Source organism: Brachycentrus maculatus, unplaced genomic scaffold (assembly GCF_059751285.1).
Source record: "Brachycentrus maculatus isolate JH-2025_06_01 unplaced genomic scaffold, ASM5975128v1 h1tg000570l, whole genome shotgun sequence".
In the NCBI taxonomy this organism is placed as follows: domain Eukaryota; kingdom Metazoa; phylum Arthropoda; class Insecta; order Trichoptera; family Brachycentridae; genus Brachycentrus; species Brachycentrus maculatus.
This window is the reverse complement of record NW_028281311.1, coordinates 40,538-58,572: the sequence shown is the minus strand read 5'-3', so window position 1 is coordinate 58,572 and position 18,035 is coordinate 40,538. Positions and strand designations below refer to the sequence as shown.

Genomic DNA, 18,035 nt, shown 5'->3' with positions numbered 1-18,035 from the left:
ATGGATCTTTCAGAGTATAGGTTTTATACTAAGCCTAACTGTTGATAAGTTGAAAAAATAGTTATAATACAAATAATAGTTTTCTTAAATTTTGTTTTTGATTCCAAAAACTTGGGGGCGGTGGTTTTCAGTCAAGTAGTTTGTATAGCTGAAAAAATGTACGCGCTAGCCCTACCAACAATAGTTATCCCAAATTTTTATTAATAATTTTTTAACTCTGCTTTTACGTTTAAAAATATACTAGTAGTTCCATATTCCGGCCATTTTTGTGTTCTTTTGCATTTTAAGTAAAGGTTATATGGAAGCGCCCCTAACCCTCAGTCTACCTTAAACAAAACTATTAATAACTACCGTTACGGTCTAATAGACCCTTATGTAAAGTATGGTACCTACTTTGTTTGTAACCCTCGTGTACATTACATATCGTTATCTCCATATAATTTAAGAGTTTCAATAAACCCATTATTGACTTCGGAACGGGTCTAAGGGACCCGCTTGGTAGACAAAAGGTTAAGGTAGGTACTATTGTAAGAAAATGGCGGTTTATAAATTATCCAAAATGATTATCATTATTATAAATAATATCGCTGCTCATTAAGTTGAACTAAAATACAGAGGAATTGCATCTAGCAAAGCTTTATAATATTATTATGACACTTGGGAGTCGATCTGCCATCTCGAAGGTGCTTGACATGAAACGTCATAATATAAATGAGGAACCGTCATCTAGCTTACTAAATTAACACAGATCTAGAGCGTGCCATTTATATCTGGCATACAAATTAAATACATGCACGTGTTGCATTACTTGTAACACATTGTACACTATGATTTTATTCATCAAAATTTTCTGAATAGAATCTTAGTATATAATATATATCGCTCACTCCTTTCAACAACGTCATATCGTAGGCATACAGGAGAAAGTGACCAAGTGCATTTTTTACAAAAAACGTGATCATTGACTATTTGATATCTTACTAGCTTAATATTGAATACCTGAAAAAATCCCAAAGGATTTTGTACTTGGAAGTATAATATATTGACTTGTTAAAAATGACTAACTGCATTGATGTTTATTTTCTTGCTAAGCAAAAGTGATTTTAATGGCCCTCCTGAACATTTTACGTTTTGTCAGTTGGTCACTTTCTCCTGTACGACTACGATATATCAAAAATCGTCAATTTTCAGTTGTGCGTGTTTTCGGAATGCCCAGAAAATGAACTAAATCCCAGCACAAGAAGCAATTTTTTAACTTAATATTTACCCGCTACAGGGCATAAAGTGTTGTTTTTTCATTTTGAAGAAAAGGTATAGTTTAAGTATTTTTTTAAAATATACTAAATATTTTTCAAATGGAGAAAAAAACAGTCAGGTTTTACCTAAAAACATCTGTTGCACAGTGAAAAGTTCAATAAGTGGCTTGATATTTATTTTTAATACATTTCATTATATTTTCAAACTTTAAAAACGATCTCCTGAAAAATCAAGTTTTTTGATATATGACGTTGTTGAAAGGAGTGAGCGTTATGTACTAAGATTTTATTCATCAAAATCAATCGGCAATCCACGTCGAAGTTTTGACTTTAATTTTTTTTTGTATTTTTCAATTAATCATTCGTACGTTTTTATAACCAAAAATCTCCTTCCCTCTTCAAATTTGCTTTTCAACCTCGTATGACTTTCTATTTTCACACAAAACTTACTTTTTCTTTACAATTCTGTACATGTATATGGTCAGCCTCCGTAGTATATACCATAATGGTTCATAAAAGTCCCGTATTCGATTCCAAGAGGAGGGGGGTCAAATAAATGTAAGAGATTTTTTTCACTCTAAAATTTATTCAATAATACCCTAGACTGGTACCTGAAGCGGAGGACTGAAAACCTTTCCTTCATATGTTATTGATCAAGATAACACTACGTTTATATAATGCAGTGCCCTATGCAGAATCGGGTGCGGAAAAAAGTTTGAAGAAGATTTATGTCTTTAGATAAGGCCTCTCCCTCTCTCTCTTTCTGATCTTCTTTTTTGTTCCTACTCACACTGTCTTCATTTTTATCAATTTCTTAATATGTAAATACTAACTCTTTATAATTTTTGTGTCAAATAAATTTATTGTTTATTCTGACTATTTGCAGTTTCCGATACCCCAACCACAGCCGCTGGACAAAGCAACACCTAACAAATCTGTTCTCCCCGCTCACTCACTCAGCGTACTAGAAGTTGCAGACCCTAAACTGTGTATTTTGGCCCATCTGATGAGTCCACTGGAGGCCATAGACCCCATCCTGGAGTCCCCGCTAGCCAGGCCCTTGCACAGGCAGAGGGCGGCGGCCAGTGAACTTCTGACAGACGTGGCCCAAGCCAACACCGCGGTCGGGGGAATGCTCTTAGCCAACATGGAGAAGAATGCAGAGTTCCCATTCATCGCGTACTATGTCATCAACAGCACCCAGACTGATCCGTTAGTGTTTTATAACAACATGAGAGGCGCATCCCTGTCCAAGTTCGATCCAAGATCTATGCGTTACACCGCTGCTCATACTTTGGACCTGTACAGCGAAGTTGCGACTATTTGCAGACCTCCCTTCCAAGACCTCACCGGGGGAGTCAAAAGATCACACACGCCAACTACAGGATATATTATTAGTGTTTACAAGGTATGGACTATCTGATTTATTTATAATTCTCGACATTTCATATTTTTTTCAATGTTTAAAGTATTTGGTTACTGTATTAAAGGTCACAGGTTCAATTCCCTAAAAAGAGATCAAAATAAATATTTTTCAAATGAATATTTATTTAATTTAACCCTGGACTGGTACCTGAAGCGCAGAACTGATCACCTTGCCTCCATATAATTAATGATTCGGATGCGGAAAAGGGTCATAAAAATGTTTCATAAATAGATCTGGAGTTCCTATTCCTTATGCTTGGAATCTGTGTAGCTTATAAAATCTACACATTACCAGTGATATACAGACGTGCAACCCTGAGTGGCCTGGCCATTACTGCTATTCTGCTTTTTTCCTACTAATTTTATTTATTTTCCATTTCATTCCCAAATAGGTGCAATGTCCTACATCTTGAATACCGTCACATTCATTATGTGTATTTCCATTTATTTAATTTATAAGTGTAAATAAATAAAGGATATTTAATCAGTTCCTTGACCAGCCCAAGTGTGACTCGGGCAGGGAGTTTGTATTGCATTTGACGAGCCCAAGCACTGCTCGGGTAAATCATATATTGACTTGGCAGTTCTGCTTTGGCCGAGTCAAATACAAACCCATTTGTTTTTATTGAATAACCCGAGCGTGTGTTTTTAACAGTCTTGTTTCCATTTATGTGTGACAATTTCCTGCACTGAGCAATTTTCTTGCCAAAATTGAACTGTTAAGTGGTTAATATCGTTTATAGTTTGCAATATTTCTTTTGTTTGATTTTCTTACTGTTTTCATTTCGAAAATTGTTTTGCATATGAAAGTTGTACATTATTATCTACATTTTTTTCAATAAAAGACATTATTTAAACTTAATTTAATAACCAGCCTGTTTGGATCGCCGATTTGGTGCGATCATATTTGAGCAAGGTTGCTTTGACCCAAGTTGTTTGGTGCAAGTCCATTATACTTAGATTATTCTCATGAATATTCACTTTATCTATGAAACATCTTTTCGTTTTAAGGTATTTGAAGGTGATGATGGAGAGAGATTTGAAAGGAACTGGCTGTACTGGACCGGAGCGAGGATGCTGTATAGACACCTTCCCAGAGCAGCGGGGTTAAGACGAATAGCATTACACAAGTAATCATTTTTAAACATTGAACATATTTGTCCAAATAAAAGTACTGTTGACAATATATGACGATACATAATAACATGAAAGTGTCATATTTTTTAATGTAGGTATTTACATATGTAGAGGTCCTCACCAGAAAGTTACATTTCCAATATTGCACAAAAAATTCTTTTAATGCAAATCTGTTCTGTTTACTGTATTCTATTGAAATCTTCATTAAAGTTGCTACAAAACATAACCAATCCTGTGTTAAACCAATATGAAATCATTAAATCGCACCAAAACGTAATAATTTTACAAGCTAGAATTCCTAATTACTCAAAATCTTTTGTAATGGAAATGTATTTTTGTGAGGAACTCCACAAATGCTGTTGAATAAGTCCTTGCGACGAAAAGTGAATACCACAAATAAACAGATTAGGCTTATTCCCACTCTCATCTGTTGAAAATCATCACATCATCTAGTTTTAAAAAACTCAATATCCACGGGTACCAATATATATACTGGCAATGGTATGGACAATGAAAGTAGTAAAATGAACTTACGAGTGGTTGGAAATATTTATTTATAAATGTAATAACGGTTTGCTTAATTTTCTATTTTTGTTCATTTGTTTGCAAGAGTAAATATGAGAAGGAACCAAATGCTCACAATATTTTTGGGTGTGATCAAATCCTTTTTTACAAATCTGGGTTTTTCGTTTAGGAGTTATTTTTACATTTTGATATCGTATTCGTACAGGAGAAAGTGACCAATTGACAAAGCGTAAAATGTTCCATTTAAGTCACTTTTGCTTGGCAAGAAAATAAACATCAATGCAGTTAGTCATTTTTAACAAGTTAATATATTATACTTCCAAGTTTAAAATCCTTTGAGATTTTTTCAGGCATTATTAAGCTAGTAAGATATCAAGCAGTCAATGATCACGTTTTTTGTAAAAAACGCACTTGGTCACTTTCTCCTGTATGACTACGATATGTCAACATAGATAAATGTGTACAAGAGGTTTTCTTCTTCCTTGTTGAGATGTTAAAATGTAAACAATAAATGTCTTTAAAACAGACTTGGTTTATAGGTGTGAGCTTTCGTATATTCATATATTCATCCAATATTTTTGAAATATGACAGATTTTTATGAATTTCAGATCAGTGGCCACAAAAGGTGACAGAATGTACCTGCTAGTGTGTGAATGTGGAACTCTCCTTCAGGATATGTCTGCAGCAGCGTTACTGGTGCCCGCCCTGAGAGCCCGACTATGCGGCTATACAGGACTCTACAGACCTATAGAAGCTTTCTAGCAAGAGGACACCAAGCTGGATCTTGACTCCAACAAGAACCAGCAAAACAAGAAGGACAATCTTGTGATCATAATATAGATTTAAGTTTGTGTCATTATAATTCGTTGAAGGCATGCTGTCCCCACGGTGCATTCTCACTGACCATTCCATATATTTTCCGGATGACATGGTTGATATTGTGCATTTTGTTCATATGTGGAAGTCATGTGATTCATTCATTCAAACCCTTATCTGCACCCCAATGGTGCATAGGGCGCTGCATCATATAAACGCAGTGTTATCTCGATCGTTAACACATGAAGGAAAGGTGATCAGCCCTCCGCTTCCGGTACCAGTCCAAGGTAATATTGAATAAATATAAGAGTGAAAAAATCACTTATATTTATTTTACCCCCCCTGGGAATCAAACCCGGTACCTCCAGTACGGTAGCCGAGCGTGCTGACCATTACGCTACGGAGGCGGACAAAAAAAAGTCATGTGATTGGATGGATATAATCAGTAGAAAGCAGTTTTCTAAAATTAACAGGGCGCTGATAATCATTTAAATCATCAATCAATTAAAGTGACTTGTAATGCAGACTTAATGTACATTGGGTTCGTTTGTTTGTTAGACTTTAGAGCAGTGGTTCTTAACCTGGGTTTGATGGAACCCCAGGGGTTCGGTTAGTCAGTCTCCTGGGTTCGGCGGAGGTCAAAATACATACCCGACTTATTGTACGACGTATTGATTTATCCAATAGATCTAGTATATTATATGAAAGGAATATATCAAATATTATGAAAAATGATACAACATATGATATATTCATTTACCCAATAGATCTAGAATATTATTTAAGAGGAATATATCAATCTAACAATACATTTTTCCAATTAAGGGTTCGGTGAACGAGCATATGAAACTGGCGGGGTACCTTCAAAACGGTTAAAAACCACTGCTTTAGAGGGATGAAAATATGAGATTAATAGGCCCTGTAGATGCTTGTATAAAGATGGCGATAGCTAGATAGTTAGTATGTTATACCTCCGAGAAGATTATTGAAACACAGAGACAATGGTGGACCCATATCTTAATCAGAGCCCAGAATCGGTCCAGAGTAGACTGTACGGTGTCTTAAGCAAGCGAGTAAAAAATATGTTTGACAAATTTAAGAAACAAATTGAAGGGAATGAAAGCCTGATATATGTTAAAGTAGGTTCAAAACCTGAAATAGATTAGAGTCAGTCAGAACTCAGCTTCGGTTTAAGTGATTTTTGCTAATTTAAATCCTAGATATGAACTAGGCTGGAATTGTTTGGGAAATATAATGTGTTAACTGCGCAGTCTATATAAATTCAACATTAATTTTGAACTCTCATTTAAAAAAACTTTATTTTTAATTTTATAACACTTGAATAATCCACTTAATTGAGTTTTATTTTTATTTACGACTAGTTTCGAAAACGACAATTGTTTTCATCTTCTGGTGCAAATTAAAAACAAATTGAATTAATTAGTTTTTAATTTGTACCAGAAGATGAAAACAATTGTCGTTTTCGAAACTAGTCTTAAATAAAAATAAAACTCAATCAAGTGGATTATTCAAGTGTTATAAAAATAAAGATAATCATGTCATTCCACAAAGTTAATGCCGAATCAATAAATAATATAAAAAAACTTTGGCATTTTGAAACCAATTGTCTATTACTACTATTAGAATGTTAATAATACCTAAAATAAAATTTAACAAATACATTTTTAACTCAATACAAGAAATTTTAAATTGATCTACACTGCATAGTTAACGTGTTGTCTTTTGTCTGTTATTTAAGCACTGTGACTGTATTCACGATTGCCTTTAAATTAGGACCTTGTTATGATGTATTCTTCCTTCATCCAGTTTAAATCATTATATTCTTTAGTAAAATATCTGCGCTCAACACCCATGTGTCAAAAACTCAGCGCGAACAAAATGCCATCATTAAAAATACCAAGATTTTCAATCATATTTTTTATCTGTGCAATATTTCATAAAATTGTATCTGATGTATTTGCTGTTCTATTGGTCAATTAACATTTATGTCATTTTACACATAATTTGACATTAATTTTATTGGAGATTATGTCAAAACGTAAGGTTATGATTTGCTAAATTAAAAAAAAAAACATGTTTAACTTTATTACTGTTTTGATCATTTATAAACTACATATTTATTGATTTTATTCAGGACCTATGTTAGATAAAGAAATATAATTTTGTCCTCTCATATATCGAACCTGGACAGCCGTCACAGAACACATGAAAAATGATGGCTCTATAGCTGTTATCATTTTCACAATACGGAGTTACGTTTGAATTTTTTTATAATTTTAATTTTTTCTATATTTTTTAAAAGGAATAACCCGCAAAGCCTATATTCTTAGAGGCTTGTCTGCAGGTAGGATAGTAGGAATAGGGAAAGTAGATGTGAAAAATGCATCACAAACACCCAGACCAATTAATAATAAATATTTCATAAATTCATTTTGCAATAGGCTGGAATTGAATCCGCAACGCCTGTTTCGCATATATCGACTATGCCATGGCGCCTGTCAATCAGTTGTTAAATATTTACAAGCCATAATTAATGTAAAATAATAATTATTCAACTGCTTGGTACAGTCTGTACTTATCTAGTTAAAATTTAGCATAATTTGAAGATGCATATCACATGATACATATTACTTCAAAAAATATCAAAATTTCATAAGAAAATTAATATAATACATAATCAAAAACATATTGATGCACATATCGTTTCCTTTTGGTGTTTTATGTTAGATAACATATTAAATAAGATACATTATAATACTATGTTTAATGCAATGTTATATTTGCAAATAGGGGACCCTATGATATTCAGTACCTTAGTAATTTGGTATAAATGATTAGCAATTATGTATTGTATTTATGTACACCAAAAATGTTCATTAAGTTAATATTAATCGTATCTTAATTATTTTTATTACTATTATTATGTCAAAATAAGTTAATTATATTTTTCAATATTCGTAAAAGAAAGTCTAAAACCTTTATGTAAAATGTTTTTTTTTTTTTTTATATTTATTCGATAACTATTATTTTTCTGCTTCTTATTTTTGAATATTTTTTTATGAGAAAAATTAACGTTTTAATGTAAAGCTTAACTTAATTGTTAATATATCTGTAGATATAATATGTAAAATAGTTGTTTGCAAATATTTATTCCTTAGATTTAAGTAACCTTCATATTATATATATACATATTTTGAAATGCTGAAATTTTCTCATAAAGTTAGACCCGCATGATACATACATATCACAATTGTTTTCTACATCTTTAAATGGTTCACTTTTTAAAGATTCCACTCTCTTACACTAAGGGTTATAAAACTGCATATCATATAGTTTTCTTCTAGTCCTTATCCGTAGCAAATGGTACGTCAATTACTTAACTGTTGAATTTTGCCAAAGAAATTTATCGCGCCAGGAAATGGTCAACAGAAAATGTAAACAAATATATTAATATTGGGTCGGTCAAATTATTACTGATAATTCAGAATATGATTTGCCTGAGTGTAATTTCTGAGAACTGGTTAAGTGCTACTTTGTATTAAAGAAAATAAAAAATTATGAATCAATTTAAAAACATTGATTCTTAATTAATTTTACTGTGTAAATATAACTATTTCTTAAAATCTATTGCATTCAGCATCATTATCAAACAACATTTGTGAAGCTTTTTTATTAGTTGAACATGGACAAAATAAGAAACGGTTTCTATCTTTTTCTCATCCTTCAACATCCCAAAGGTACAATTCTAAAATTTAGGCCAAGCTTCAAAATACAAAAAAAAAAAGAAATAGTGATATTTACCAAATAAAATTTTAATTAAAATAAAATAGATAGACCTCACCACAAAGTGACTGCTGAATCAATTGATAAATTTATTGAATTTAAAACATCTGTTTTCAAAATGTTTTTATGCATAAAAACATGATTCAGAAAAAAAATCACAATTTCATTGTGCTATTATTTTTAAGTTTGTTTGTTGGATCTGTTGAATAATGCGTATATCAATGTTTATCAAACAAAATTTGTTATTAATTAGATTTATAAATATGTAAAAAGTAAGCATCGTACTTAGTGAAACATTAGTTCTTATGGTGCTATATAAGTAAGAAAGATTTCTTAACTCTATGTAAATATGCCTTCTTAGTAGATAATTCATTATACTATCTTCTAAAGTTATTAGTAATTAATTGTTTCTCTTACTGACCAACGTTATCAAATGGGTTGTGATACAGTCTTCATAAATAATATTTAATATTTTAAATAATGCGAACCTTCTCAGTAATTAAATGTCATACTTGTATGCAGTGAAAAACATCTAAAAATATAAATAATAACATAATATTGATATGTGTTACAATATCTAACATGACATTTATTGAATTTTGCAGAAGAACAAAAAAAACATGTAGTATTTTGAAAAATCAAGATATATTATGTATTCTTAAATTTAATATTAAACATACCACAAAATATAAATATTAATATAAAACCGTTGGAGAGGTTGTCATTAAAAATACGAAATGGATTTTATTTTTTACAAGTAACTTGTATGAATATATATATATATATATATATATATATATATATATATATATATATATATATATATATATATATATATATATATATATATATATATATATATATATATATATATATATATATATATATATATATATATATATATATATTTTATTTTTTTATTTTTATTTTATTATTTTTTTTAACTCTTTATTCCAGCTTGACTAAGTGGTGGGTGCAATACTTAGTCAACCATATATGTTTTACAACATTTTATTTGTATTATAATATATATTTAGACGACTTTCTTTTTGTTTACCCAATTATATCAATATCTTTGGACCAGAATTTTTTATATTCTCTTTGCCCCTATTCACACCTAAGTGGTGTATAGGGCACCACATCAAATCGACGTATTCTTAACTTGATTGTGATTATGTACATGAATTTTTTTTTTCTCCTGTAAAATTATTGAAAATTCCAAAATTCAATTATTATCAAAGATGTTTAAATTACAGAAATTTAAAAAACCATGACCTAATTCAATTTTTCTCATTAAAGACAATAATTTTAGGATCTTAATGGTTAATTTTTTTCATCCACCTTTCAAAAACTTTGAACAATTTTGCTTTATAGCTTTAAAACAATTAGAAGTTAAAAAATAGGTGGCCTTGCTAATTTTTAAACAAATCAATGAGTAGACTTTTGGTATTTCACTCCAGAAATTTAGATACATTAGAAGTATATCTAACTTTTTCCTTTTAATAAATAATATGCCAAATGATTTGTATAAAAAATAAGAAAATTCAAGCACAATTTTATAAAAAGGAATGTTCTATAAATATTAATATTGAGAATTGTTAGGGGAGCAAATATTTAAGTACCGTAGATTACTTTAAGGGATTTACATTACAACTTATACGGGCTTGTTTAAGAAGCAAAATCTTCCAACCAACCAAAAACAGACCAGTTATACTGTTCAAAGTTTGTAATTACGAAGCAGATAGTGCTTGTACATAAGTATCAATGCAAAAGGATAACATATTTATAATTAATTGCAATATGAACAATTTGAAATAGTTATCACAATCGATGGAATCAATATTGAAAAACATTAGTAAAATATCTTTCATTTAAGAAAAATAAAAAATAAATGTGTTCAAGCTAATAAAACATATTTTCGTCGAAGGAAATGGCAATAATTTTGTAAAACTTAAAATAAATATTGCTATTAGTATTATAATATAAATCAATTAATTAATTTAAAAAATACTCCTGTACGTATGATGACTTTAGTATGATCACCAAAACTTTAGTAGATATATAGCGTTCTTATTCCAAAATGCTAAAAAAAATATTTAAGTATAAACGAATTTAGGGTAAACCGTAGTTATATACAGGTCATTAAGGTTTATAGTGCTTGTAGGATAATACATATTTTATTTTTCAGTACAAAAAAGAAAATGCACTCTTTTTCTTAAAAATGCGCTATGTCCTCTCAATCTTAAACTGGAAAAAAACGCCAAAATATTTTTTCTTCTTTTTCTGACCCCAATCTACACTGAATGGTGAAAAGGATATTGCTTCCAATTGATGTAGTGTTAACATCAACATTTTATCATGAAAACAAGATTCTGTGCTTCGAATACCAGTTTAGGGTTTCATCATAATGTGTTTTTTTTTTGTCTTTTTGCACGATTGAGAATCGAGCTCGGGGCACCAAGCGCGATAGTCAAATGAGCTAACCAGTATTCTCCAAAAGCAAATAAATAATTCATAATAGGAAAGGCAAAACTAGTTTTGAAAAATGGTTTAAAGCATTTGTGTCTAGTAACTACCCAGAAAACAGACCAAAATTGATTGACAAGTTTGGTCGCTCATTATTGCCAGCTGAAAATCAGTAGATGTTAAATGTGCAGGAAAAACACACAAATGAAAAAAGAAGGAAAAAAAACATCAACCGTTCCCCCCACAGCTGTCATTTATTTATATTTTTTTATGAATTGGCTCCTTTTTTGTTTAATAGGCATATTCCATAAATAGTGTTTAATGATTTTCAGAGTATGTTTGACCAAATTCATAAATCTGCTTTAGAAAAATCTGTCAATTTACTTGTAGTACCAAGTTAGAGTACATAAAGGTTTACCCTATTTTCATATCCTAATATTACTGTACAGTTTCACTTAAAGTTGCATATTTACTATGATTGTGAACAAGTGACGCTCTGCGATTGCTACTTGATTATAGTCAAGATTGCTCGAGTGTGAAATGGTTCGTGCTGCGTCAATGGCAATCTATCTCTAATTGAACCAACATCAACCTCATATAGCTGTGCAGTCTGCTCATATATTATGTGCAAGTGCACTCATAGGCAATGGCGTGATCAATGTGTAGTGTGTAGTGCTTATACCTTGAACACTGTGGAGCGCGCTTGTTCATAATTATTGCAAGCACAACTGACAGTAGCAAATCTGCAAAGCGCTTTATATTCCCTTACTTAGTAGTATTAATTGATAATATAATATTGTTATATTAGGGACAAACATAATGTTGTTTAACATCTTATATTTGGTTGTATATTGATTATATAGCTCAGAACTCCCTATTTGCCAATTATACAGAGTAACAATATAAATAGGTTTTAGAGGAAAAAAATATCCCTGCACAGTTTTTTTCTGTTTTAAATGATGTCCCATAAATTAAGTAATGTATTCATCGAAAATATTTGGTTTCTGTTCAAAATGTTAATATCCAATGATTTATTTTATTATTATTTTTTAATACAAATACTTACGTAGTTTTATAAATTTAGGATTTATAACGCTTCAGTATTACAATGTTTTACTTTTTACTTAATTGAGAAAGAAATAAAGGCAATAAATGTTTTACATGTTGCTATTTAGGTACAATAAAAAACATGGTATGTGAATGAGTCAACTTTTGTCAAAAAACATTGATTAGGTGTTTTATTTGTTACGATCGATCTACAAAGACATCAAAAGTCTTGTCTAACATTGATCCCACCTGGTAAGTCAAGAAAAATTTTACAGTACATGTTCTAGTAGCATAATATGGTGAAAATATGTTGATTTCTTTTTATTGGGAAGAATTTTCAACACTCCATATTCATTTTCAAGTTATTTTCATTGTTAACTTTTTTTGTATTTTGTTTGCAGTGTTCATTCCTTTGTCAAATTTTGAATATGCCCATGTCATGTTTCTTGTTACACTGGTAATAAAATGTGTATAAAAAAGGATTTAGTTATATTTTTTAAAATTAGCTAATATAATTTTAATATTGATGGTTTATTATAAATAATTATTAGGAGCAAATAAGTTTGTTATTGTTTAACTATTATTTTTTATTTTAATTTTATGTGTGCTTAAGTACACCAGATTAAATAAATAATTAGCTTAATATTACATTTGTGATTTAAATATTATAAAACATATATATATATATATATATATATATATATATATATATATATATATATATATATATATATATATATGTATATATATATATATATATATATATATATATATATATATATATATATATATATATATATATATATATATATATATATATATATATATATATATATATATATATATATATATATATATATATATATATATATATATATATAATAGGTGTATCACATTATCATAAAATAAGTTCATCCACGCTAAAGCGCATTAAAGTTTTTGCATGTTTGCAAGATATTTTAATAATAAAAAGAGATTTTATTTATCATTTGCTTTATTTTCTACCCTAAAAAATACCAAAACATTTTCCTCACAATTATTTAGTAAGTCTTCTTCTTTTGCCCCTCTTTCACATGTTAGTGGTGCATAAGGCACCACATCGCAATAATGGAACTTTAATCTTATTATATGAAGTCAGGGTGATCAGTACTGTGCTACAGATTTTTAAAAACTAGAAGTGAAGTAAGGATAGAGAAAATATGGATAATAAGGATAGGATAAAGAAGGTATTTTATAAAGGTAAGTAAGTACCTAACCAAATTCAAAGATAACATTATTTATTCATCTGGCAATACAGCTAAATACACCTTATTATGCTGATAATAAAGGCGGGATTAATTTAAATATTTTGTACTATTAAGATAAGGTAATCAGATAAGATAGTACCACTAAACATTTTGAACAAATGAGATAATACGCTCCCTAAAATTAGTAATGTAACACAACAAATTGCAGCACAGTGAAATGGCTCAAGCACAAGTAAATGGAAATCCAGTGAGAGAGAATAGACTTAACATTGATGATGTGGTTTCTTCACAACCGGAGCTTGGCCCGAGTCCTCCAGACGGTGGATACGGCTGGATGATTGTTTTTGCTGCGCTTATTGTCCAGACAACCATTTCCAGCATTATTTCCGCATATGGCGTTTTCATTCTTTACCTGAATATGCTGGAGGAATATGAAGAAAACGAAGTGTTTGTAATATGGGATCATTCGCGTTCCGCATCTCGGTCTAACTCCATCATTCTCATTCCAATATTGATGACAGTATTTTGGTTGCTCCTTGAACCTTGGAGTCGAACGATAGTTTTAATTTCAAATAGACCGCGAGTGGTTTCTATATCGGGAGCGATGCTGGTAGGAGCGGGAGTCATGTTGTCTAATTTTTCCGTTGAATCTGACGAAAATGACACCATTATCAATGTTTTCTCTGGGATACTGATTGGTAATATCACCATTTGTTTATTTATTGATTACATTCATATAATTTATACACATTTCATCTAGAAATTTCAATGATTTGTAAACATGAAATACTAGCATTCTCTCCCAGCTATTTATATTCATGATTTGAATTGTATTTAATAAGTTTTGTTTGTTATGAGTAGTTATCTTAATAAATAAAAATGCGAATGCTTGTTTCTTTAAAATCTTGGATTTCCTAAAGTTGTTCACCGATTGCTTTGAACTTTTGACAAACATTGGATTGAAATAAACACATCTTTTCATCTATCTACATAATTAAAAATGTTACAGATGACAGCGATAAAATGTTTTCTCTTGTTTACTGCAATGGCAGCGTAAGAGCATCACACGTAATATTAAACATTTCTCGTGGCAGACAGGGTGCTTCTAGACAACTGCTGTTACTTACCATTTTCAATGATTTCAATTTTTGCATTGTTGTTTCAAGGATTTAAAATATTTCATTACTCTACAAGCATTTTGAAATTATATATATTAGAAATGTGTGCTTTCAATTTTCTTTCTTTTCCATTTAACTAGACTGACGAACAGCTACACATTTCCTTCAACCTTATATTCTCCAACTCTGGTCAGAAGATTCATAAGGTGTAATATTTTTACAGGTATTGGTGCATCGCTTACAACACAACAAACTGAAATTCTCCTCAAACACTATTTCAGGAAAAAGATTGCAGTCGTAGAAAAAGTTTACAAAACAAGTATTGGATTAGGGAATGTTGTAGTACCAACGGTAGTCGGAATATTATGTGCACATTTTGGAGCGAGTCTCAGTCTAGTTATCTACGCGGGACTAATATTGCAGCAATGCTTTATCCTCATGCTGTTCAGCCGCCCAGTTTACATAGTAAAGGCGCTTCAAAAGAATTATAAGATACTGAACGACGCAGCAGAAGACGAGGATGAAGAAGTGTATCCGTCGGGATTTGAAGCGAATGTGGAAAGGAACAATCAATCGGAGGACACAACAAACAATAATAAAGAACAAGACACAAATACCGTTGAGATAGCAGAAGACGATGATCAAGATGAACATGTGATCGGGACATTTAACAATGCAAATACGACGAGAGAAATTTTCGCGATCCATTCCCCAGTGCTTACTAGATACGAATCAACGATTAATCCATTCGGATCGAATTTTGTAAATGAATGGGATAGAATAGACCGTATCACGGAGCCGCAAGACTTGTATAGAGAAACTACAATAGCTACAGAAGCGGGAGGCGATAATGTATTCGTTTACGAACCTCCAAGCACAAATCCAGCAGGAACCACAAGACGAACGGCAAACACGAAAAAGAATTTCATAATCTTCCTTTCGGTATTGAAAGATCCAAAATTCTACGCTTATACGCAAGTACTTCTGACTTTGAAATTCTCATTCCTCGTGTTTGGGGTACTGTTCCCCGCATACCTGTCTCAGCAGGGCCCTCACATGGAGTTCACGACAGTGATTGAAGTCATCGTAGCCATGTACCTCGGATCGACTTGCCTGACCATTGTGTCTGTATTCTTCACAACTGTAGTGAGTGAAAAGTTCTACATAAGGCTGTTTAACATGATTGGCATGATTTCTTTTATCGGTAAGTCAAAAATACTAAAGCAATTAGATGCATTTAATGAAAGTGTTCGAGTTGATATTAAGCAAGATTTTTTAAAATTTGTAAAAAAGCTAATATTTAAAAATCACAAGACTGAAAGTATCCGAATTGGTATTAACTGAGATTTTTTTTTAAATCACAAGACAACCAGTTGGTAGTATTCTTATGAATACTTTATTTATATTTTTTATAATTACTGATTTACAGATTTGTAAAGAAATGAGAGAGATATATATGTAGCCAACATACGAAAATGATAAATTAAAATATTGTTTTGATTTTTGTATATACAGAGAACCTTTAAAAAAAAAACTAATTGATTGACCAACTAACCATCGCGGCGTTTCTCCACAGCAGTAGGCAGAGAGAAAACAATGCCATACCATATAGCAAACATTGTCTCTTTCACATTTATGCATATCCTCATACATACCCGCCAATTATTTCGACTCCTGACCCGCCCGCTTTCAAGTATTTGACATACCTGATCATGCGAAACTTTCCTCGGTCTTCCTCTGCTCCTTTCTCTTTTTATATGTAATCATTTCATATCTAAAGTATGTTAAGTGCGATGATTCTTCCCGAGATTTTATATAAAAAAACTAGCATGTACCTGACATGCGTTGCAATGCCACTAAAAAAAAAATCTTTATTTGATTCTTAATAAGAAAGACTGAGTACCCTACTTTAAAAAAAAAGTTGTCATTCATTGGTAATTTTATTCCGAAATCTAATTCTGTTTTTAAACAATGGACAGTGTTTATTGAATATGACATTTTTAACTCACACATGCTTACAGTTTCCTATGGAGTTTTTTTATGGTTTAAATACTTTTCGCTTATTGTCATACGTTTTAATTCAGTGACCTCCGCGAGGATGTAATGAAGATATTTAGAAAGTTTCATACATTTACTTTGCTCATATCGCTCACTCCTTTCAAGAACGTCATATATAAAAAATCGTCAATTTTCAGTTGTGCATGTTTTCGGAATGCCCAGAAAATGTACTGTATCCCAGCAAAAGCGGCATATTTTTAACTTAATATTTACCCGCTACAGGGCAGAAAGTGTTATTTTTGCATTTTGAAGAAAATGTATTGTTAAATTATTTTTTGAATATACATGATATTTTTCAAAAGGAGAAAAAACATTCAGGTTTTACTTAAAAAGATCTGTTGCACAGTAAAAAGTTAAAAAGTGGCTTGATATTTATTTTTAATACATTTCATTATATTTTTAAACTTTAAAAACGATCTCCTGAAATATCTAGTTTTTTGATTTATGACGTTCTTGAAAGGAGTGAGCGATATATCAATGCATCAAGTACAAACAAACAAACAAACAGATATGACATTTTTAAATATACATATATAGATACACTAATGATCCCTTTTTTTTAGCACTGTGTAAAGTGGAATCCCAAAGTGTGCGAGTTTTCTTGGGAGTATTGGCAATTTACTCGACAAACTGCATATATGTGGCGCTGAAACCCATCTACAACAACATGAGCACGGACTTCAATTCGTCCGTCGTCTCCATTGCATCAAACTGGATATGCGCATTTCTTATACTATTTATTATGCTTATCCATAACTACACATACGAAACGCTTTTCATATTTGCAGGATGTATGCACTTTGTATCAACAGCTGCGACACACTTTTTATAGCCACGCTATAATCTAGATTTATAACGCATCCTTAGCATAAGTTTTTATTTTTATTTTAATAAAATATTTTAAAATGATAGAATTTATAATTTATTATTCAAGAAGTCCTCACTTCTTGACCAGGATATGAATAAAAAATATAAGGTTTTTTTATTAATAAAATAGCATTTAACATGTTACCATTAACTTGTACCTGAAGCATTAGATTGATGACTGGAATTACACTTTGATCAAGACGTAGTGTAAGGGCCTTTTGAGTAATCTTTATGCAGTAAAAAAAAATATATACATATGTATATATTT

General features: G+C 30.8%; 2 protein-coding genes across 4 annotated transcripts in view; both read left to right on the top strand.

Annotated features, from left to right (window-relative positions):
• The window catches only part of LOC148301365 (uncharacterized), an 89,958-nt gene extending 82,705 nt beyond the window's left edge, over nucleotides 1-7,253 (top strand). For all 3 annotated transcript variants that reach the window (XM_088273388.1, XM_088273387.1, XM_088273386.1), the window contains 3 exons: nucleotides 2,143-2,664; nucleotides 3,693-3,811; nucleotides 4,953-7,253. In XM_088273388.1, coding sequence (XP_088129514.1) covers nucleotides 2,143-2,664; nucleotides 3,693-3,811; nucleotides 4,953-5,106 — 795 coding nt within the window. In that variant the 3' untranslated portion in view covers nucleotides 5,107-7,253. The remainder of the gene's footprint in view (nucleotides 1-2,142; nucleotides 2,665-3,692; nucleotides 3,812-4,952) is intronic.
• Nucleotides 7,254-13,484: 6,231 nt separating this feature from the next.
• Nucleotides 13,485-17,953, top strand: LOC148301364 (uncharacterized). Its single transcript, XM_088273385.1, has 3 exons — nucleotides 13,485-14,422; nucleotides 15,066-16,046; nucleotides 17,464-17,953. The coding sequence occupies exons 1-3, from the start codon at nucleotides 13,942-13,944 to the stop codon at nucleotides 17,730-17,732; spliced, it is 1,731 nt and encodes a 576-aa protein (XP_088129511.1). The 5' UTR covers nucleotides 13,485-13,941; the 3' UTR covers nucleotides 17,733-17,953.
• Nucleotides 17,954-18,035: the final 82 nt, after the last annotated feature.